At 48.3% G+C, this 24,107-nt stretch overlaps 1 protein-coding gene across 5 annotated transcripts in view; it reads right to left on the minus strand.

Moving 5' to 3' along the window:
* SNAP91 (synaptosome associated protein 91) overlaps nt 1-24,107 on the minus strand; it is a 145,288-nt gene that overhangs the window by 87,977 nt on the left and 33,204 nt on the right. For all 5 annotated transcript variants that reach the window (XM_048845127.2, XM_075126560.1, XM_075126559.1 and 2 more), the window contains exons 3-4: nt 6,837-6,979; nt 5,286-5,361 (exon numbers count right to left, since the gene is read on the minus strand). In XM_048845127.2, the coding sequence (XP_048701084.1) occupies nt 5,286-5,361; nt 6,837-6,979 (219 nt within the window). The remainder of the gene's footprint in view (nt 1-5,285; nt 5,362-6,836; nt 6,980-24,107) is intronic.

Here is a 24,107-nt window from a genome sequence, read left to right on the forward strand (position 1 = left end):
ATGGTACTACAATCCATTTATAGTTCCTTTGGTCTGAAGAGGTCACCACAGATTCAGATGTAAACTATCTAATGGAGTAGACCATGTTGTGAAGAAATATCCATGCTAGCTTCCTGGTTATTATGACCATAAAATCAGGGTTTATGACAATGTCATCCTAACAATTTCTGCTGACTACAATTTATTGACTGCAGATGACAGTGGAGGAAAAATCCAGCTAGCAACTAAGATACCTCTTGCCATTCTAACCAACCCATACCCTTCCCTTTCTGAATCCCTGCACTGGATACTGAATATTTCTCCTGCCACTACTACCATTTTCAAATTAAGAATATTCAAGGCAGTGTTTGTGTTCACCAAATTGTTCATGTAGATAAAAGATATCCACCTTCAAGAACTTTCACCATCACTCCCCTATTCATGCATGCGTACACACACACACACACACACAAAAAGTATTTGATTCTTTAGTTTCTGCTGCACACACCACCTCTTCCAGGAACTAGAAGCAAGGTCCATAAAACTAAATAGCAAAGCTTTCAGCAAAAATGTCCAGAAATATTTTTGGATCCCTAAAAAGAGTCAGCAAGGCCTGACCAGAACAGTCTGAGCAATGGTAAACAGAAATGTTACTTTATACAGCTATGGAAAGCACATCACCCGCTTCCAAAAAGCAAGTGCTGTGTGCATGCCATCCATTAACCATGTGGGCATCCAACACGTAGTGTTCATACCCAAGAACAAATTCTCACATGCAGAAATCAAAACAAAAAAGAAGGGTCTTTACTCTCAATATGGCAGAGATGAGACAAGACTGTGTGTGTATGAAGTTCAATTAAAGGAGTAACACTAAAACAGTAACATTAGGGAAAAAAATTCTAACATTATGCTCTGTTATTCCATTGTCTAGACCTTCTCTGGGTCTTCCTGTTCTCCTCTGGCAGGAGAGAATCCTTTGTACTGGGTAGATGTCTTCACTTTGGACTTTGTCCTTTTAACTCTTTAGGCTGAGCCTCCTGGAGATCTGGTTCCAGCTTGAAGGGGAGAAACTTAGGAGTCTACTGTAGTCCCTTGGCCAGTGCTTCCCTCTTTGGTCAAAGTCTTTGTGTGTCCTAAGGCCTCCTGTAAATAATAGGCCTTGAAGTTCATATTCATAAAAGTTTGCTTTCTTCTAAGAAACTGGATTAATATAAAGTACTGTTAAGAATGTGGGAGATAGGCATTCTACAGATTCTGTGTACACCTCTATTACTGTCATGCTGTCTGCTACATAGGACTTAGGTGCAGAGGGTTAACTATGTGATTTTGCTGCCCTGCCAGGAAGGCGGACAATGGGCTAACTCAGTCACTAATACTTAAAACAAATATCAACTTCCACTAGCATAGATCAGGATTCTGATTGGAGGTGGAAGGTCCCAGTTTGAGGCCTCAGTGGCACTTCAGGTGGAAAAATGAAAGACCTGCGGGGGGGGGGGGGTGTCAGAAGGAGTCAGTGACTGCTTGAGGTCTGTTGCCCCTTCACTCTTGGATGTGGGGGCAATAGGGAGGTAAGTTACATCTACCTAAGCAGTTAGGTAAGACAACATGCAAATTAGGGTTGCCAACGGTCTAATCACGCAAACCCAAACACCCTTGCCCTTCCCCACCCCTTCTCAGAGGTCCCCCCCTCCCTCTGTTGCTTGCTCTCCCCCACCCTCACTGGGCTGGGGCTGAGGGGTTCAGCGTGTGGGAGGGGGTTTGGGGTCCAGCTCCAGGAGGGGGCTCAGGGCTGGGGCAGGGGTGTTGGTGCTGGCTCCAGCTCAACTTATCTTGAGCAGCTCTCTGCTGGCTGTGCAGTGGGGATAAGGCAGGGTCCCCTGCCTGCCCTGGCCCCGTGCTGCTCCCAGAAGCAGCCAGCATGTCCTTGCTGTGCCTGGGGGGTGGGGAGCAGGGGTTTCTGCACACTGCCTGTGCCCCAAGCACTGACCCCACAGCTCCAAGTGGCCGGGAACAGTGGCCAATAGGAGCTGCGGGAGCGGAGCCTGCCTTAGTCCTGCTGCACCGCCAACCAGGAGCCAGCTGAGGTAAGAGGGGACAGGGGGACCCCGTGCGCTGCCACCTTCGCGTGCTGCTCCTGGAAGTGGCCAGCACATCCCTGCAGCCCCTGGGGGGCGGTGGGGCACCACGGCCTGCAGCTCACGTTGGCCTCCAGAGGGCCATGCCGATTGCTTCCAGGAGTGATGCAGAGCCAGGGCAGGCAGGAAGACTGCCTTAGCCTTGCTGGACTTCCAGCAGCTTAAAAATCTCCTGGTTCGGCTTCCTTTGCCTCCAGGAGATACAGTGCGATTCTGGGAGATTCCCAGCAAAACTGGGAGGGTTGGCAACCCTAACGCAAATAGGCCTCGTTGTTGCTGTAATCTCTTCTCTGTTCATTTAAAATAAAGGATGTATTCAAAGAAACTGTTTTGAGTTACAGCATTTACCTACTGTTCACAAGTCTGAAAGGGAAATCTATAGTCTGGCCCAGTGAAGTCATGGCAGGATGGGACCAGGAAAAAAGAGCAAGACAAACACAGACTCCCACACTGGCATGTGTGCAGCCATCAACTCTGGACAGATCTCTGCCAGTACAAAGATCTCAGTGGTATACATCAGTGAAGCATAAGACAGCAGAGGTTTGCTCTTAACTGAAAGATGGATTTTGCAAGTATTTGATATTGTGCTATTGTAACACTTTGAAGTATATGTTTCTACTTTAATACGGTAGATTATATTTTTCTACTAGATTGAAGTAAAAACTGGTAGTCTAACATTAGAACAAGGCTAGTATAAATCAGGACTGGCCTCACTGGAAATGGAGGATTGTGTAAAACTGGCAAGAGCATCAGTTGCAAAATGGGGAGGGGCATGCAAAGAATCATTACTCCAGACTTCTCGTCCTACAACTCAAAAATATATACAAAAGTGGTGCCTCAAGCCTATCCACAGACATGGACCGCAGGCAAAGAAAGGGCTTAGGTTGCTCCTCAGTTTTGATTTTCTAATTTTCATTTGATGAGAGGTGTATATTAAGAGTTACACAAACCCAGACTAAACTCCATGTACTTGTTCATTACTTAAGATGGTTTTATTTAATGCCAGATTTCAGCAGAACTTAGTTTAAGTTTCCTGAACAAACAGATTAGTTTACTAAAATAGTCCTTTGTAGAAAAAATTGAAGTAAGCTTGTGCCATTGCAGTGTTATTGAGATTCTGTAAAACACTACATAAAAGGAGTCAAAATTAATTAAATAAGGACACGTCCCCTAGAGCATTAATAAATACTCTGAATAAAAGCAGGAGAAATGTGTTCATTTTTAATAACCTAATGGATGACGGAAAGAGTTAGAAGCACAGAAGTCTGCAATTATTGCTCGCATGACTGTCAAAGGGAACAGTGGAGACAGTAAAATAGACTGACAAAAGAGAAGGAGGTAGACAACACGTGTACAGATCACTACGGTAAAAAATAAGTCACTCAAAATACCTTTATGAACACTTTGGGCATAACACAACATATTGGTATCTGTCATTTGTATTTTTAGGAGTCTGACTGGGATTAGTTTAATTCTAACTCCAACTAAATAAATTAGTTTTCCCTTACAATTGTTAGTGCATTTTATACCGACAACTTCATATGAAAATCAATAGTATTTAACGCAGAGAGCGCGTCTTCACTGGCAACGTTAAAGGGCTTTTTATATAAGGGCAATACCTCTGTGCTATCAATGACCCCCTGTGATGCCACTGTCTATGCAGCCCCAAACAGCACTGGTCTTCTGTTGCTACATCTCCATGCTTATCAGGTGTAATTAGCATCCCGCATCACCCATAAATCTTTCCACATTTCCCTTTGGGGTACAGAATCTGTGTTTTGGATTTTCTCCAAGCTGAACATTTATTTTCTGCCCATATTTCCATCTTCAGTAGGATTTGCCTCTCCTTCCAATTCAGTATCAGCTGCCACTTTCATTAATGATCTTGAAATAGCAGGTTTCATATCTTTACTAAGATCAGGACCATCACTATAGTATTCCCTGGACAGCTCCCCAAGCTTTATATATTACCCTATGATCACGGGTCTCTGTATATTGTGGTAAAGTTTAAGATACCTCTAAACAAGGAGGACAGTGGTGGGGGTGGGGGAGAACAGAATTTGTCAACATAGAAAGCAGAATTACTCCAAACCAGGCACCAGCAGGAATCCAAACAAATGGAGCTCAAGCATTTAAATATGTTATTCTCTAGCTTTATTCCTTTCCCTGTGTGTGAACCTATAACAAAACTCAAAATACTATTTTTTTTCCTCCTGTATGATGTGTCCTTTTTGGTAAGAGCTGAAACATCTTTTTGATGCTAGCAACCACTCCAGCATGTGTGTTTCCTGCACATACTCCTAAAGCCATTCATATAATTCTTTAACAGCTTCCTGCTCTTAAAAAAAAAAAGAAGAGGGAATTTATTCCACCCACAGAGAAAACTTTTAGGTTAAAAGACAACACCACATTAAGGAAGCCTCACTACAAAGTTCAGCAATCAATGCAGAATTAGGGTTCCACCACTTTCTCATGCCAACTTGCCATTCCCGCCCCTCGACTGGCCCCTCTGGCCTCCTCAACTTCCTCTTGCCCCCCTCTTCCCTTTCTTGATGTGTAACGGTAAGAAAACAAAAGCCTATCTTGAAAGGTACAGAACATCTCCTACAAGTGATGGAGTCCTCCTTATTAGGAATGTTTTAGACTAAATGAGAAGACACATTAGGGAACAATTTCTCATTTAGAGTACTTCCCAGGATGGATAAAATATATATTTATATATAAATAAAACCAGTTGCCACTTTCATCTTTAACTTCCATTACATCCAGTCATAATAAAGAGATAAATTAATAGGATAAGATACCCTGCCTTATTCCCATTTGAAAGGTTCTGTTTTGAATCATGAGGTATGGGAACTTCAATTATTCTCCCCCATGAAAATTTTAAGTTCTACAGAAACTGACCGGCCAGCTGGGAAGTTTTAGAATAGTGCCCCATCTCACTTAGCCTTACAGCTTCATTACGTTTACAAAGTGTTGTACCTGTAAAGAAAATGTAAGTTTGTCAAATGAAATACATTTTAGAATGGATTATTCCCATTTTAGCTTCATATGCTCCCTAATTCATACCTTTCAATGAGTCTCTCTACTAATATAGGTTAGCAAGGCCTATGAGATATTAGCAGTATCTTACTGCTAAAGTTTAATACAGACAGGCCACCACATTCTTACCATGTGATCCACTTTTGTCCAAAAAATTGCTGAGATTGAATAGTGTGTTTCTAGATGCCAAATACTGAATAAATCTCTGCAAGACACAAAAATGAAAGTCAATTTCCTCTCCATTCCAGTCCAAATCTGCAAGCAGGTAAAATCAGAGTTGATCAGATGTACATATAAAGGGAAGATTCAGCTGATCTCCTGCTAACTGACCCAAGTCACTCTGACTCAAGTGGATATAGATGGTCAAAGCCACAAAGCCTGGATCCAGATTAGAACTTCCTCAAAACTCAGGACCATGGAGGGAGTTAGAACCTATGTTTTGGCTTGAGCCTTTGGTTGTTCTCCTTAACAGTTTTAATAGCATTCATAAAATGAGACTTAGGCTAATCTACTGTCCTGCCCTTCCTCTAACTGGCCTCCTTCTACAAAAGGTAGAAGACAATTAAGGAGCAGCAAGATCTATTAGTTTGCAAGAGGACAGAACAGAGAATAACGCTATTAAACTGATTATCTGTATTACAGTAGTACCTGCAAGCCCTGCCTGAGGAGATCAGGGTCCTATTGTATTAGGCATTGCCTATATGCCGAGTGCTTCATTTACAGCAAGACAGCAAAAATGGGGAAAGCACATTAGTAACCAACTAAAAAAATTCTGGAATGATAGACAAATGGAGTTGGACTAGGAATTGTGATGCAGCTACACAAGAGACAAGTGCATGGTGCATGCATGTGCGCACACACAATGGAAGATTACTGTGTGCGCGCACATGCAAAGTACAATGAAGGAGCTAGTGGAATTACTTCCTTCCACATACAAAGTACAATGGTAAAGAGGCTGAATTCGCTCAAGGAAGTTTTATATTTAAAGAGCCACTAATCTAAAGTCAACACAAACAAGGATTAGGAAAATATGAGCTGAGAAATGCTATTAAATTTGCATACAGTGGAGAAAGAATAATCATTTGTATAGCAGACATTCACTAGGACAATGGTCTGACGAGCTGTGGCTATATAATAAATAAAAATGAAATGGGTAATGCCTTGTTAGTATAAAATTCAAGTTTTTAGGCAAAAAAAGAGAACACATTAACAGAGGTCAGACAGACCTAAATCAGAGAACCAGTCACAGGAGGCATGTAAAAGTGAGGATTCCACAACATTTACAGTTTTTCCCCCTATGTATTTTTTTTCCTGAACTTCAGTCATTATGGTCATAAACAAGCATATTAGAAAGTTACAACTTAAATATTCTTTGTAACTTTAACTTTAGTTTCTAATTAAGATGAGGCAGAAGTTAAAGAATGAATGATTACCTGATCTATTATGTTGACAAATTACAATTGCTGGAAGGAAAACCGAACTGCTAGTTCTGTACTTGCTCTTAATATCTCCAGCTTCAATTTAAGTTTGGAAAATAGCAACTGACAAGTGTAGTCCTTTGTTTTCATGAAACACCGAGAGATCAAAACAGTTTAAAAGGGTACTTTTACATTTTCAGTGACCTACCCAGGAATTTCTTCAGGGTAAACACGGTCTTATGAGAGAATTCCATTTGCTTACCTCATTGCCATGAACCATTAGATGATGTGTTGTAACTAAGGCTTTGAAAACCACCACCCAGCTACTATTTGTTGCTCGCTCAAAAAGAGTATCAGCCATTTGAGGAATATTAACATTGGTCTCATTGGTTGCCTGGATCAAATCTATTTAAAAAAAAAGAAGAGGAAAACGGTTACAGTAAGTACAGAAAAGACAAACAGCATCTGGTAGACTAGATTAGAGTAAGAGTTTCAATGAGACTGTGATAACAGATAATATATTGAAACAAGAGTCCAAAGACATTTATCACAGTATCTATCCTCAAGGCTGTGAGAGAGTGTACTGGCCATCCCAACCCAACATTTATTCTTAAAAGGTTATCAAAGAAGTTATACCAATTCAATTTGACGTTATCAAAAACTCCTTTGGAGTTAAAGACACGTTTTGGTCTTATATGAAGTAGGTGAGAGGATAGGACCAACTATTGTTGGTTATCTAGTAATACACGCTCTAAGGATAAGTCTACGCTGCAAGTAAAAACCTGTAGTTGGCCCATGCCAGCTGACTTACACATAGGTGCTGACTTTTATTGGTACCACTCGGTGCTCGACCCCCACTCCTCTGCCCCTGGCCCCGCCCTGACTTGACCCCTGCCCCTCCCATTCCAATCCCTTCCCCAAAGTCCCTGCCTCAACTCCCCCCCAAGTCCCTGCCCCTATTCCAACTCCTTCCCCAAATCTCCGCCCCAGCCCCACCTTTTCCCCTGAGTGCGCCACATTCCCACTCCTCCCCCATCCCTCCCAGAGCTTGCTAGAACCGTTTGGCAACAGCGAGTGCTGGGAGGTAGGTGGAGGAGCGGGGATGCGGCATGCTCAGGGGAGGAGGTGGAGGCTGAGGAGGAAGTGGTGAGGTGAGGCAGGGCGGGGAGCTTGGCTGCCGGTGGGTGCAGAGCACCCACTAATTTTTCCCTGTGGGCGCTTCAGCCCTGGAGCACCCACAAAGTCAGCGCATATGGGCACACAGGGCTCAAGCTAAGGGGTTGTTTAATTGTATTGTAGGTGTTCGGGCTCAGGCTGGCGGGAGAGTGACAGAGCCCAGGCTCCCGGCTCCCACCTGAGCCAGAATGTCTACATCACAATTAGCCCAAGTCCTGTGAGCCTGAGTCAGCTAGCACGGGCCAGCCATGGGTGTCCAACTGCAGTGTAGCCCAACCCTAACAGTCATGCCAGCATGCCTTTGCAGATCTCATCAGGATACCAAAAGCGTATCAGTCAGAACAACATTTTAATGGTCAATTTCTCTGTAATACACTAATACCATGTCACTTGAGAATCATACGTGAACCCATGCACTCTGCTTACATAGGCCAGAGAAAGCTTGATATCTTGATATCTGTTATTGAAGAATTTAACTTTTATTTTCAACAGAGGAGTTTCTAGTTCTTGTTGTAAAGCTATCCTTCAAAATGTTCACTGCTGCAGTTATGTCTTCCAGTGTCTCCATAGCTTTTGACAGCAACAAAAGTGGTAAGGATCTCAATTTTTTGTAAGCCCGTTTCTTAACTTATGAAAGCTTTGACCAGCAGGTACATACATTGAGTTAATTATGGGTGCAAAGCAAACCCTCAAAACCCAGAGGCTTTGGGGTGGAGTGAGGGTGGGGGAAGAGAAGAGGGGGAAGTAGACTACTGTGACAGGGTTGGACCAGATGGCTATAGGAGAGTAATAGAAGGCAGACATATTAGCCCCAGGCTAAGTAGGTCCCTTTTCCCTGGGTAAGGTAACAGGGAAGGTTGTTTTTTTTGAAACAAAAAGAAAGTTTGTTGGTAACGCTTACAGAATTACCAAAGGAAACAAAACAACTATGCAACAAAACAACGCAATCAGAAGGTATAACACAGCAGCTTTCAGGAGGGAGAAGTGTTCAGGCTAGCCTGGGCCCAGAGCAGGGGGGCTTCCTCGACACTCGTGGTCTTCCACCCTCCTGAGTTACCTGGTGGCCTAGAGCGGGGGGGCTTCCTCGACACTCGTGGTCTTCCACCCCCTCGAGTTACCCAGTGCCACGCCCAGTGTCACCGATCCTCCCTCTCCTGAGAGTGCCCGGTAAGATGGGCACGGCTGCGGGGTGGGCGGTTTGGGGGGGGGGTAGACACCCATGTATTATAGGACCCCTCCTAGATGACAGGAATGATGGTATCCACAGCAGCAACGGCTGGGGCTGGCGTCTCTCGCTCTTCCCCTCAAAGGGTCAGACGGAGGGAACTGGACGGGGTCACCGAGCAGAGAACCCCAGACAGCGCCCACCGCTCCTCGAAGGCGTCAAGGGAGTCGGTGGACGCCGCCCAGAGGAACTCCGCCCGGATACGTGAATGTACTGAGGATCGGAAAACGGCCCCACAATCGCAGGACGTTTCATGGGCCAACCTCCTCTCTCTGGTTTTATAAATGGCTGTTTTAGCCAAAGCTAGGAGGAGGTTGACCAGAAGATCCTGCGACTTTGTGGGGCCACGGATGGGAAGTGTATAGATAAAAAGGTGGGGGGAAAAATGAAGCCAGAAGCGTAATAAAATATTTGTGAGGAGCCGGAAAAGGGGCTGCAATCTGGCACACTCTAAATACACGTGCACCAGGGTTTCCCTCACATTACAAAAAGGACAAGTGTCCGGAATGGGGGTAAACCGTGTCAGAAACACGCCCGTGCTCACAGCTCTGTGAAGGAGCCGCCAACTAATGTCCCCGACGGGCCTTGGGACCAAGGTGGAATACAGACTGGCCCACTGAGGTTGCTCACCCTCCAAAGGTGGCAGGAGATCCCACCACTTTGTATCGGGGCGGGACACCAGGGTGTGGGCGTGAAGGGTTTGAAGCGTAAGTGTATATAAGTATTTCCGTGGTGCAATTTGAAAGCTAACCGGCTGCAGTTCGTGCAGTCGGCTTGCAGTGAAAGGGTGAGGGATTTGTTGGGATCTACGGGGTGGGGGCCCGATGGAAAGGTCCGGCGGGCCTGGGGTAAGGGATGGGCGGGGTGCGCCCTCGCACAAGGCTCGGCTAACATAAGCCCGAGCAGCGGGGGTCAAGGCGGCCTTCACCTCCTGAAGTACGCGCCGGGGGGTACGGAGGCTGGAGAGCCCCATGCGCCGAGCGAGCGTCAGGGGATCCAGCCAGTCTCTCCGGTCGTAGTCCAGGAGGTCTCCGACCCTCGTGACTTCCGCCAGGACCAACCTCTGGCGCACCGAGCGGGACTCCGCCACCTGCACACGGAGCTGGGGGTTGTGTAGCAGGGGCTCCGTGAGGAGATCTGCTCCCACGGTGGCTGCCACGGACCTGGTTGTTAGAAACAGTTTCCAGGTCCGGAGGAGGTCCTGGTAGAAGACCGGCAGCCCAGAGAGATCTCGCGGAAAACCCCTCAGAGAAAGATAACAGAGCTGCCGGTCATATCGAAGCCCTTGGAAACGGCGCAGGAAGGCGTGCGCCAGTATGCTCCACGCCGAACTACATGCACTATAAAAGAGCCTCTGCAGGGCCTGGAGGCGGAAAACGCGGACCTGAGTGTACAGACACTTCAGGCCCTGCCCTCCTTCCTTCAGGGGTAGATGAAGAACTCCAACAGGGGCCCAGTGCATTCCTGACCAGAAGAACTCTAGAATCAATCTCCGGAGGTGGGTCAGGAAACCCGGGGCCGGGGCCAGGGTGTTGAGCCGGTACCAGAGCGTGAACAGGACTAGTTGGTTAAGCACCAGTGCTCTCCCTCGGAGGGAGAGACATCGGAGAAGCCTCGTCCATCTCCGGATCCGCTCTATCACCCCGCCCTCTAAATTTTGCCAGTTCTCCGGCGGGGAAGGATGCGTGGCGGAAAGGTAAACGCCGAGATAGAGCAGTGGACCCGCACTCCACCGGATGGTCTGAAGTGCGGGTGGGAGGGAGCTTACCTGCCGCCAGTCCCCCACCGCCAAGCCAGAGCTCTTGACCCAGTTGACTCGGGCGGAGGAGGCTGCCGAATAGATGGCTTGGCATGCCTCCACTCGCGCCAAGTCGCCCGGGTCCTGGACCACGAGGAGTACGTCATCGGTGTACGCCGACAGGACCAGCCGCAGCTCCGGCTCCCGCAGCACCAACCCCGTCATCCTCCTGCGGAGGAGACAGAGGAAAGGCTCAATCGCCAGAGCGTACAACTGGCCCAAGAGCCGCACTCCTCGCCCGAAGCTGACCGGTTCAGTCAGGGTCCAGTTGAGCCTAACCAAACACTCCGCGGAGGCATACAGCACCCGGAGAAAACTCACAAACTGAGGTCCAAATCCAAACGCCTGCAGAGTGCTCAGGAGGTACCCATGGTCTACTCTATCGAACGCCTTCTCCTGATCAAGAGACAGGAGGACGAACGATAGACCATCTCTCCGCCCGAGTTCCAAAAGGTCTCGGACTAGAAAGAGGTTGTCGAAAATGCTGCGACCCGGGACAGTATAGGTCTGGTCTGGGTTGACCACGTCCGCCATCACGGACCCTAGCCGCAGCGAGATTGCTTTCGCTACGATTTTGTAATCCATGCTAAGGAGTGAGACGGGACGCCAGTTTCGTAGATCGCGGAGGTCCCCCTTCTTCGGCAGCAAAGCGAGCACCGCTCGCCTGCATGACAGAGGGAGGACCCCGCTCTGCAAGGACTCAGCCCAGACGGTGACTAGGTCTGGGCCGAGAATGTCCCAGAACGCGCGGTAAAACTCCACGGTCAGCCCATCCATGCCCGGAGATTTATTGGTGGGCATGCGACGGAGGGCTTCCGAGAACTCGGCCAGGGTGAGAGGCAGCTCTAGTCGGTCTCGGTCGCCCACGCTGACCGTGGGGAGTTCCTCCCAGAGCACCTCGCAAGCGTCAGGATCGATCGGGTCCGGGGAGAAAAGGCTTGTGTAGAAGTCACGGGCCCTCCCACACATCTCCTCTGGATCCGTGAGGGGGGTGCCGTCTTCCGCAAGAAGGCAGGTGACGTGTTTCTTGGCCCCCCTCGTTTTCTCCAGGGCATAGAAGAAGCGGGAGCCGTGGTCCATCTGCCAAAGGAGGCGGATGCGGGACCGAACGAAGGCACTTCGGGCCCGGTGGTCCTCAAGGGCCCGGAGCTCCTCCCGCTTCTCCCGGCACGCTCCGCAGAGGGACGGGTCCTCGGGATCGGCGGCCAGGCGCCTCTCCATCTCTAAGACCTCCCGTTCCAACTGCTCTATCGCCGCATTTTGCCGTCGGCTGGTGCCCCGAGTGTAGTCACGGCAGAAGAGCTTGGCGCGCACCTTCCCGAGATCCCACCATCACCGCACCGAGGGAAAGGCACGCCACTGCTCTCGCCAGGCCAGCCAAAACTCCCGGAAGGACATCACAAAGCTCTCGTCCTCCAACAGGCTGTTATTAAAGTGCCAATAGGTCGGCCCCGGTCTCTCTGCATGGAGGGAGACCGTTACAGTGACTAAATGATGATCGGAGAATGGGGCCGGCCGAATGGCGGAGGAGTGGGCCTGTGAAAGATGGAAACGGGATAAGTAAATACGGTCCAACTGAGAATGGTGTGACCGATGGGCCTCCACCCGGACAAAGGTGGAGGTGTCATCTGGGTGATGGTCACGCCAGACATCCACTAGGGAGTGATGGTCAACTATCCCTTGGAGAATATTTGCAGTGGCCGGACTCGGTTCGGCCCCTGAGCGGTCCCGTTCCTCGAGGGTGGTGTTAAAGTCCCCTCCCAGGACCAGGCACTCATGCGAATCCAGGGTGCCGAGAAAGTCGGACACCTGCTGATAAAATTGTGGCCGCCTGAAGCTCATTTGCGGGGCATAGATGTTAACAAGATTAACCACGAGCCCCTCCATACGGACTCGAAGGTGCAGCAGGTGGCCCGGCACGGCCTCATTGACCCCTAGCACCTCAGGCTGTAGGTTGGGGGAGAACAGGGTCGCCACTCCAGCTTGCCAGGTCGCGAAGTGACTAAAGTATACCCCGTCCCCCCACTCCAGCCGCCACCTATCCTCGGCGGCCGGGTCCGTATGGGTCTCCTGCAGGAAAACTACAGAGTACCTTCCTTCCCGAAGGTAAGAGAGCACCTGGGACCTGCGGAGAGCCATCCTACAGCCCCTGGTATTCAGGGTCGCAATAATAAAAGGCGTCATGCGGAGGGCTGGGGGCCTCGTATTGGCGGGGGTATTCAGGGCCCCCGGCGGGTTGCGCAGCAACCCGTGACCCATCCCGTGGGTGAGTAGATCGCGTCGGAAGCTGCGGGCTCGCTCATAGGCCGCAGCACCGCACCTTCCTTGCCCCCTGCCCTCCTTTATAAGGGCCTTTGTGGCCTGGAGGATTTGATCAAAGTCCCCCCATAGCTGAAGAGCCAGCTGTGCCCTATCGCGGGTGCCACGGGTGTGCTCTAGGAACTTCCGTAGCGCATGCCGCAGCTCATGGGGGGGTGGGGTTACAATTCCCGAGGTATTCCCTGATGGGCCTCTTAATACAGCCTCGTGGTCCGCTAAGGCGGGTAGACAGGGTGCGGACCACCGACGGGGCGTCTGACAGGCTGGGGTTATTAAATTCATTCCATGCCTTGGGGTGGAGGGGGATGGCAGGGGAAAAATTGCCACTCCTAATGGGTCGCGGCTAGAAAATGCAAAGACTGCTCCCTGGGGGGAATCTGCGAAAGGCGGAAAGGAAATAACCCCAGGGGCGGCATTAACAGTGCAGGAGGTGGGAACTTGGGCAGGGGCAGGGGTGGGGGCAGGGGCAAGGCTCTGGGGTGCAGGAGGCAAGCAGCTAAAGGAAAGTGCCTCCTGAGCAGAGTCAAGGGTTAAGGGGTAAGGGAGGGGGCTCCCAATAATGCTAGGTGCTGGCTCCATGGTGGTCTTAGCGGCCATGGCATCAGGTGGGGGACCACCTTCTGCAGGGTGCTCACCCGGGAAGACAATTAGGGGGAGGGAGCATGGGGAAAGGGAGGCTGGGGTAAGGCTGCCCAGCTCGAGGCCAGCCGGCAGCAGATCATCCCCTCCCTGGGTGACCGGGGTCAAATCTAGGGCCTCAATCTCCGCGTACACGGGGGAGAGGCCAACTCCTGCCACCCCAGGGGCCTCTCCTCTAGGGCCCGCCTCAACGGTCGCCTTGGGGTCCGGGTAGTGTCCAGGCAGAAGGGGCGTCCTCAGAAGTCTCGGAGGGGAGGGTCTCCCGTGGAGGGGGGATTCTGCCCTCCAATGCCAGTCCGTCTTCCCCTCCCGACACCAGCGGATGGATCTCGCTCGTGGCCGTGGCGGGAGGCTTGATAGCAGTGCCTCCTTTCCTGGTCTTCCGGGGGGCTTCCGCGTCGGGTGGATGCAGCGGAGCTCGAGCCTTCCTGTTGCCTCGCTTCCCCGGACTAGGGTCCAGCTCTCCATAGCGTCATCTGGGGGCTGGTTAGCAGGGGTCGTGTTGGGGGGCGGAGGCGATGATTTAGGGGTTCGGGGAGGTAGCGGTGAGGCAACATGAGGGGCAGGGGTTTCTCCTTGGGGAGGGCCCTCTCCTATACCCGGTAATATCCTTGCCACACCCTCCTCCATAGGCTCTGTTGGATTGGAATTAGCAAGGGTGGAACTCCCTTGCTCGCCCGGGCATTGTGGGGAAGGTATCTCTTGGGCCCGGACGGGAGCAGCGATGGGTCGAGTAGGAGGAGGGTTGGTTTCAGGTGCTGGGCAGCCAGGAGCGTCGGCAGCGACGGGGCCGATGTCCTGCCGGGTCTCGGGGGTTTCGGGTGCCCCTCCCCACCGGGCCAAAGGGCAGTCTCTGCGGACATGCCCCGCTGAACGGCAGAGGTAGCGCCAGGCCTCTCCGGTAGAATAAAAGACCCGATAGCGGGCTCCCTCGTAGGGGACTAGAAAGGACCCCTCGAGCGCCTCTCCGTCACGCGCCCCTGCCGGTGGTAGAAGCTGCACTTGCCGGCGGAACGAAAAAATGTGACGGAGGGTGGGGCCCTTGCAGCCCAACGGGAGAGGGCTGATGACAGAGACAAGTTTCCCCAGGGTGGAAAGAGCGGGTAACAGGGCAGCATTGAGTAAGAAGGGAGGAACGGAGGTAAGGACGAGGCGAACGCCCAGGTCTTCTAACGGTTCTAGGGGGACAAACACCCCCCCCCACCGTCAGGCCCCTCTCTACCGCCTCCTGGGCGGCATCCTCCGAGGCTAAGAAGAAAACGACCTTCCCATACATCTTGGAGGCCGCCACAATAGCCGTGGGTCCTACCACGTTCGCCAACGCCTGCACGTATGTCTCCACGTGGGGCGAGGCGGGCACCAGGAGGCAACGGACGCCGTGCTTCCTGGTCAAGGCGGGGAAAGGGCCTCGGCCGCTGGTGATGGTGATGGTGGCGGAGGCGGGGGGGGGCGAGATGACGAGGCGGCAGGCAGGGGGGAGCCCGCTGCCGCCCGGGCATACGTCCTGGGGGCCGTGGGGGGGGACAATCACAGAGCTGGTGGAGGGAAACCCAGGGAGGGGTGCCACGGTTGATGACGAGGCCACAGCGGTGGGGGCAGCCCCTGCCATGGAGGGCTCAGTGGTTTTAGCGGGGCCCTTTCCTTTCCACCCGCCCTGGCCCTTCCGGCGAACCGGGGGGGGTTTCCTAGAATCTGGGTGGGCGGTGGGTGCAGCAGCAGCAGCAGCAGCAATCACCTTGGTGCCTCCTGCTACCGGTGCCCCAGCAAGAGGGGTGGCAAGTATCTTAACAATAGTGATAGGGGAGGGACCTTGGGGGTCGGGCAGGGGTGGTGGTGGGGGAGGGACAACTAATTTTGTTGAAGCAGTCTCGCCCCTCTCGTTCCCCGCCATTGTGAACAGGGAGAGACAGGGAGACACCGGAAGGAGGAGGGGAGAAAGCGGAGTAGCCCCTCCTTCCGCTAGGCTGCGGGCAGAAAGGGGAGAAATGCCGAGGGGGGGACTGGGAGAAGGGGGGGAACAAAATCGGGGTCCAGTAATAGGGGCAAGTTGTGGAATAAGCAATCCGGGGGGGTGCAGACCCACACACGTTTGTCCAAAGAGTCTCGGTTGGTCGGCTGTTATGTCCGGTCCGGAAGGCAAAGTTCAAAGCGAACAGCTGGATCCGAAGGAAGATGGCAGGTTGCCAGCAGGGACAGTCGGCGGGGGGGCCGTGACAGTTGTAATAACGATGGGGGGGTAGGGGCACCGATGGATCGGGGGTGGGGGTCTCCACGCCACACCCCCTGTGCCGCCACAAACGCAAGTAATCACAGTCAGTCAAACTCCCCCCCACGAGAGTATAATTCAGAAAATTACTCAGTCTTACGGCCCCCTTCACGATGATTTATATTATTTCTTCTGTCTGCTGAAATCTTCTTCTCCGGCTGTGTTGGCTGTGTTCCAAGGCTTCCGGCATGCTAAGAATGTTGTAAAGTCCGAGCTGCTGGCAAAACGGCTGGGTCTGGGGGTTTCCACTCCCCCCTTCGGACAGCAAAATCGGCAATCTTCCCCCCCCTCCTCCGGGGGCTCAGCTGAGGCAAATAGCTGCGCCCGAAAGCAGGCGTGGGGGGGGGCGGGTGCTGGCGAAGGATGTAGACAGGAAAAAAAACAAAAAATGAAAAGAAAACAAAAAAAGCGTCTGGCCCGGTCAGGGGGGGACTAAGGCAGGTGCAAAAAGTAAGAAAAATCTGGGCCAGGGGGCTTTAGGAAAGAACAGAAAGCAGATAGCTGAGGAGCAAGCAAAAGACGTTCCGTTTCCCAACAGGGAAGGTTCCAGAACAATCAGGAACCTTCTGGAGACAATTAAGACAGGCTGATTAGAACACCTGCAGCCAATCAACAAGCTGCTAGAATCAATTAAGGCAGGCTATTCAGGGCACCTGGTTTTAAAAAGGAGCTCACTTCAGTTTGTGGTGTGCATGTGAGGAGCTGGGAGCAAGAGGCACTAGGAGCTGAGAGTGAGAATGCAGATTGTTGGAGGACTGAGATGTACAAGCATTATCAGACACCAGGAGGAAGATCCTATGGTGAGGATAAAGAAGGTGTTGGGAGCAGGCCATGGGGAAGTAGCCCAGGGAGTTGTAGCTGTCACACAGCTGTTCCAGGAGGCACTCTAGACAGCTGGATTCCACAGGGCCCTGGGCTGGAACCCAGAGTAGAGGGCGGGCCCGGGTTCCCCCCAAATCCTCCGAACTCCTGGTCAGACACAGGAAGAGTCAACCTGGACTGTGAATTCAGAAAAAAACGGCCAATCTGAGGGCTAACGTGAAGCTCCAAGGTGAGCAAATTCACCAATAAGCGTAAGACCCACCAAGGTACAGCAGGAACTTTGTCAGACTATATAGAAATATCTGGGTGTGGGGAAGAGAAGGAAAAAAATATGGTTGTGGGATTCTATATCAGATACCCTAAAAGCCAGAAACACAGATACTAAAGTTAGTCTGGTCCAAGGAGAACACGTACAAGGAATTAGAGAACTCTTCCCAGCCACAAGAGATGGGATAGGTTTATTTTCCACTAGGGCATTACTGATAGACCTAGCCCTCCCCAGATCCATCTGTTGCATTAAGGCAGATATCTGACAATGTTTTGAAATCTTAAATGAAAAAAAAAAAAGGAGATTACAAAAAGTTCAACCAACCAGTCTCAGAAATAGGTTTAGCACTACAGCCATAATAAGAACACAAATGGGGCAAATAGTCAATTCTAAAATACCCTCAGCATTAGCAGAACCTTGCCTTGGATGCAGCTGATGATTACAACAGTCTTTGTCTGATTGGGTCAGTAGGCCCAAGAAACTAAACCTTCGAACACCAGAAGCAGGACCAGGAAGACCTGTACTGAAGTAATGTGACCAAAAATTCAGTGCTGTCAGTTGCTTTGAATTTGGAAGCAACACTTGTGCCCATGCAGAGGTCCACGGACGTGAGTGAAAAACCACACAGCACTTAAAGAGTTCAAGCATGCAGATCTTAATGGGCCTAAGTTTAGTCCTAACTAGTGACAAGAAAAGGGATGATAGAGCAGAATACGAGAGTTGACAGATCATGATTACTTAGGTTTATCATGTACACAAAAAACTCGCAGTTTCAGAACTAGAAACATTAAAGAGATTTTGATTTATTACTCTAGATGGCAACACCACTGTTTAGAACCTTACATACCTGGTTTTATTTCTTCTTCGAGATGCATCCAAACATTCTACATGTTAACTGCTCTCAGTGTGAGCCCAGGACTTTTTTGACCCATAGTCCAGGACCCTGCCACCCTTACAGCAGAAGTGAAGACTTATCCTCCCATCTTCTCGCAGAACTGTGTCAGTGTGGGTAATAAGAGTTACAGTGCTCTGCACCTCAGGATCAGACCCTATACCCTGCAGCTATTCCTCACCCACAATTTGTAAGGAGCCAATACATTGCATCAATGATTGGAGTAGTTCAGTCTTCATATCCATTAAACCCCAATTATGTTTGATTAGCTGACATGGCTATTTAGGTCACATCGCAGTTGATTTCTAAAGTGATACAGTACTAATGACCTTCAGTGTGTGTTAAAAGAACACAACATTCCAAAATTTAGACTGCTATTGAATCTAGTTCTGCATGGAACACAGTTTTAATTTACACAAGAGTGACATTTGAGGCGTTAGCACAGCCACTAAAGAGCACACTTACGTATTCATAAATACATATACTACTGTACCTGATGTAATACAGGCATTGTTTAATTGTAATGAAAGAGGTGCTGGGGCTCAAGCAAATTTTTTACATTTCTAACTGATGTGGAAAGCCTAGAAGTGCCAGGGCTCAGCAGGACTTGACTACAGGAAGTGAGAGACTTTTGAATGTCAGTACAACACATAAGGCCAATTTCCCAGTAATCTGAGAGCAACTGTGAGCCCTGGATTATACCAGCCTTCCCTGGTTGATACTGGAATTATGAACATTAAGGATGTTTGAACCTGAACGTTACCCCATATTTAAATGGATTTGTTAAAGGAAACCTAGGACCCAAATTCAGAGGAGGGTTTACGATTGTGCTAAATGAAGGGGGGGTAAGCTACCTTTTCTGGACACCCAGCCAGCCAGCTATAAAATCCCTGTTAGTAGCTGTTCTTTACTTGCTTTACCTGGAAAGCGTTAAAAAGCCTATAGGTAAAAGGAAGGGAGTGGGCACCTGACCAAAAGAGCCAATGGAAAGGCTAGAACTTTTTAAAATTGAAATAAAAAACTCCCCTTTTGTCTGGGCTGTTCTCCTGGAGATCAGGGACAGGGGAGGAACTATACTGTAAGAGCTTGTGCCAGGTATGAAAAAAATCAAATCATACCTAGAAACTACTCATTTGAAACCCCAAATATGTAGGAGATTAAGAAATATCTAGGAAGACGCGATTAGGTTTATCTCTTATTTCTGTAAGGCTTGTGGACTCCTCTGTGCTAACCCCCAAATGCTTTTGTTTTGCTTGTAACTATTAAGCTGGACCTGAAACAAAAAAACCCAACCATTCTTGATGCTTATTATATTTGCTCTTTTAAAATCTAGCAATAGCCTAAGTTTCAGATGTATTTTCTTTTTGTTTTTAATAAAATTATCTTTTTTTAAAAAACAGAATTGGGGTTTGTGTGTGTTTTAAGAGGTTTGTGCACATGTTGAATTAGCTGGGAGCAACAGCCGATTTCCTTTGTTTTTCTCTCTCAGCTCTTCCACGGAGGGGGTGGTGAAAGGGCTTGAGAGTACCCCAAGTGTGCCTTCCTGGGTTCCAAAAGGGATTTTTTGTACTTGGATGGGTAGATGCTGCCACCACCCAAGGTCAGAGAAAATCTGTAACCTTGGGAGTTTAATACAAGCTTGGAGTGGCCAGTATTAATTTTTAGAATCTTTGCAAGAATCCTTTTAGACTCCTGCACTCAAATTGCCAGAGTGGGGAATCAGCCTTGACAGCCGTCTTCTAAGAAATACAGTACACAAGAGTGATCTGGAAGATGGTATCCAAAAGCAAATGAAACCACAAGAAACTTGCCTATAAAGGTTTATGAATAACGTGCTCATAAGTCACTAGCAGGGCTGGCTCTACCGTTTTTGCCGCCCCAAGCGGTGGAAAAAAACAAAACAAAAACAAAAATAAAAGAACCCAAAACTGTCGCCACCGAATTGCCACCCGGGACGGCAAAAGGGAGAAGCCGCCGCCGAACTGCCACCGCAGATGGCAAAATGGAGAAGCTGCTGTCGAATTGCTGCCGCTGCAGAAACACTGCCGCCCCTTTCTGACTGCCATCCCAAGCACCTGCTTGGAACGCTGGTGCCTGGAGCCAGACCTGGTCACTAGGAGAGGGAAACCAAAATAACCTATAGCTCAGCTATTACCAGAACATGTGGGTCATGTTTGCAACTGTTTCACCTCCAAAGAAAGCAAGAACTGGGAAGTGTGGAACTAGTGGTTTATGGTGTGATAAATACTCCTATCCTGCTGCTACCTCCCAAAGAGGATCTTTACATCCAGGCTTAAAAGAGGTTTTCAGTGGACAATAATGACTTAAAATACTTTCTAAATTTACAGTATATTAAAATGTAGTGTTTTAGTATCACCTCTTTAATTGATCTTTGCTAAAAGTGGTGCGCCTAAAGGGCAAAATACACACTAGTAATTAGATAATACGGCAACATCAGTGCTACAGCCCAATTAGCCTCAGGAAAACTTCCACAAAGATGCTGCCATTTCACCCACTCCTACACATTACACCAAGGTAGTGTGGCAGCAGTTTATGCTCTCAGAAAGCTCTAATACATACTTTCCACTTGATGTATTTTTGCTGTTCAATCAGGTTGACACTTGTCTATTCACGACACTACAGTAATACATTAAGGGTGGAGTTTATTCACTTAGTGAAAACCCTAAAAGCAAAGAAAGTCTGGAGCAGCTTTGTTTACACACTACCCAATTCAACTAATTTTTCCATCAGCCTAACACACTTATGACCATCCTTAAGCATAAGTATAGCAAGCAAACACTTGGTAGCCTGTGCCACATGCAAGGTCTACGACTCAGAACCAACCCTACCTCAGCAGTGAAACTGAAAAGCATGAGGGATGGGGGAAAAAGGAAAACAATTCAGGACCTGATTCATCCGCTTCATCCCCACAAATCATAAAGCAAGGCATCAGGAGTCAGTGCAACAGATATCAGCAAGATAGAGGGCAGAGAGAGCATGTAAAAGATGGACATCATGTAAGTTTGTAAACACCTAGGAAAAAAAGCCTACATAAGTAACCCAGAGAATAATAATTGAAGACAATGACATGCCATGACACAGGGAAGATGGCTAAAGGCAATTGTTTTTGCCTGTCAGATTTTCCAGTTCTTGTGTTTACTCCTCAGTATGTACATTTTAATCTGAAACTTCCTTCAAGTGAGGGGAATGAAAGACAGAAGCATTCAGCTGATTCAACAACACTCTACAGTTTGTCCTACATGACATCTTTCATCTGCTGAAAGGGCAAAGCCAAGTAGAGTAATAAGGCTAAGTTTTTAATTGAATTTATGAAGTCTCAGTGGTTTAAATACAGGCAGGCACATAAATAAGAAATTAAGCCTGGGACAAGAAATTACCTGAAGTACACGAATGCAAATAAGTTGTTAAAGAGGCAATACTAGAGAAAATGTTACCACTCATCAAGAACCAATACATATGGGAATAAAAAGAAACCTGCCATTTGGGAGTAGCTGAAGAATATGATCAAGACAGAAAGACAGCCTTATTGGGGTCTGGAATTATCTACATGGGGAAGAGATTTCTGATATATGAATCATATAATCTAGTGGGCAAAAGGGTTAAGATCAATGACTGGAAACTTGAAGATGGATAAATTCAAACCAGAAATAAGGTGAAAATTAAGAGTCAGGATAATTAGCCATAGCTTACCTAGGGATGTGGCAGTGAACCATCACAAAAAGAAAATCTCTAATCTTCATATGAAGACTTCAAGACTATATGGTCTGCTCAACTGCAAGTTATGCCTGGTTTCAATACAGGATGAAGAAAATCAATTAAATGAAGAAACAGTAAGCGATTAAGGAACACCAGAAAATAATGGCAGGTTTCAGAGTAGCAGCCATGTTAGTCTGTATTCGCAAAAAGAAAAAGGAGTACTTGTGGCACCTTAGAGACTAACCAATTTATTAGAGCATAACCTTTCGTGAGCTACAGCTCACTTCATCGGATGCATTCAGTGGAAAATACAGTGGGCAGATTTATATACAAAGAACATGAAACAATGGGTGTTACTATACACATTGTAACAAGAGTGATCACTTAAGATGAGCTATTACCAGCAGGAGCGTGGGGGGGAGGGACCTTTTGCAGTGATAATCAAGGTGGGCCATTTCCAGCAGTTGACAAGAATGTCTGAGGAACAGTGGGGGGGTGGGAGAGGGAGAAAAACAAGGGGAAATAGTTTTACTTTGTGTAATGACCCATCCACTCCCAGTCTCTACTCAAGCCTAAGTTAATTGTATCCAGTTTGCAAAATTGATTCCAATTCAGCAGTCTCTCATTAGAGTCTGTTTTTGAAGTTTTTTGTTGAAGTATTGCCACTTTTAGGTCTGTAATCGAGTGACCAGAGAGACTGAAGTGTTCTCCAACTGGTTTTTGGATGTTATAATTCTTGACGTCTGATTTGTGTCCATTTATTCTTTTACATAGAGACTGTCCAGTTTGGCCAATGTACATGGCAGAGGGGCATTGCTGGCACTTGATGGCATATATCACATTGGTAGATGTGCAGGTGAACGAGCCTCTGATATTGTGGCTGATGTGATTAGGCCCTACGATGGTGTCCCCTGAATAGATATGTGGACACAATTGGCAACGGGCTTCGTTGCCAGGATAGGTTCCTGGGTTAGTGGTTCTGTTGTGGGTGTATGGTTGCTTGTGGGTATTTGCTTCAGGTTGAGGGGCTGTCTGTAAGCAAGGGCTGGCCTGTCGCCCAAGATCTGTGAGAGTGATGGCTGAACTTTGTGACTCACCCATAACTATTTCACATTTGGGGACAATGTACACCTTCAAATCAGCGGCAGTGCTATGGGTACCCGGATGACCCCACAGTATGCCAAGCTTTTTATGATTGACTTAGAACAATGCTTCCTCAGCTCTCGCCCCCTAACACCCCTACTCTACTTGCGCTATATTGATGACATCATCATCTGGACCCATGGAAAAGAAGCCCTTGAGGAATTCCACCATGATTTCAACAATTTCCATCCCACCATCAACTTCAGCCTGGATCAGTCCACACGAGATCCACTTCCTGGACACTACGGTGCTAATAAGTGATGGTCACAAACACCACCCTATACTGGAAAGCTACTGACTGGTATTCCTACCTACATGCCTCCAGCTTTCACCCAGACCAAACCACACGATCCATTGTCAACAGCCAAGCTCTACAATACAACCCCATTTGCTCCAACGCCTCAGACAGAGGTGAACACCTACAAGATCTCTCTCAAGCATTTACAACTACAATACCCACCTGCTGAAGTGAAGAAACAGTTTGACGGAGCCAGAAGAGTTCCCAGAAGTCACCTACTACAGGACGGACCCAACGAAGAAAATAACAGAACGCCACTAGCCCCCAACTAAAACCCCTCCAACTCATCAAGGATCTACAACCTATCCTGAAGGACGACCCATCACTCTCAGATCTTGGGAGACAGGCCAGTCCTTGCTTTCAGACAGTCCCCCAACTTGGGGCAAATACTCAAATTTAAATTGGATTTTTTCGATAAAATGCTTTTTGAGTGAAAAAAGCCAAATTAAGATACATCTTTGAGCTACAATGTCTCATCATAGAATAGGGATTATAAATTCTAGTTCTATAGTAGACAGTATATTCATGTAATGTTTAAAAAAAGTTTTGTAAAGGAGTTCCAATAGTTCATGGATTATGGACCCAATCTTATGGTGTTCCAAGGGCTTCTGTATAGATTTAGATTCATCTTTTTTCCTACCCAATGTGACTCAGTGCTCAATCTAGAAGATATCACCAGAGATGCTTTGTTTTGAAGTTCTCAAACTGTGGATTTGAGTCTCCAGAGATAACATGCTTATTGACAGCAAAAATGTTTTTAAATAAATAAAATAAATAGAGGTGAGAAATAACAGACCTCAACCCTATTATCCCTCTGCAAATTTGTGTACACAGAGTCAATCCCTTACCTCTCTCTAAAAGTGAGAAGTTTCAAAAAGTTAAATGTACAGAAGATGGTTGGGGGGGAGGAATAGCTCTGGACAAGGAGAAGAAGTCTGGAGATAAATGTGAGAAGGGAGGGACAGGCAGT

This window comes from Caretta caretta, chromosome 3 (assembly GCF_965140235.1).
Source record: "Caretta caretta isolate rCarCar2 chromosome 3, rCarCar1.hap1, whole genome shotgun sequence".
Classification (NCBI taxonomy): Eukaryota; Metazoa; Chordata; order Testudines; family Cheloniidae; genus Caretta; species Caretta caretta.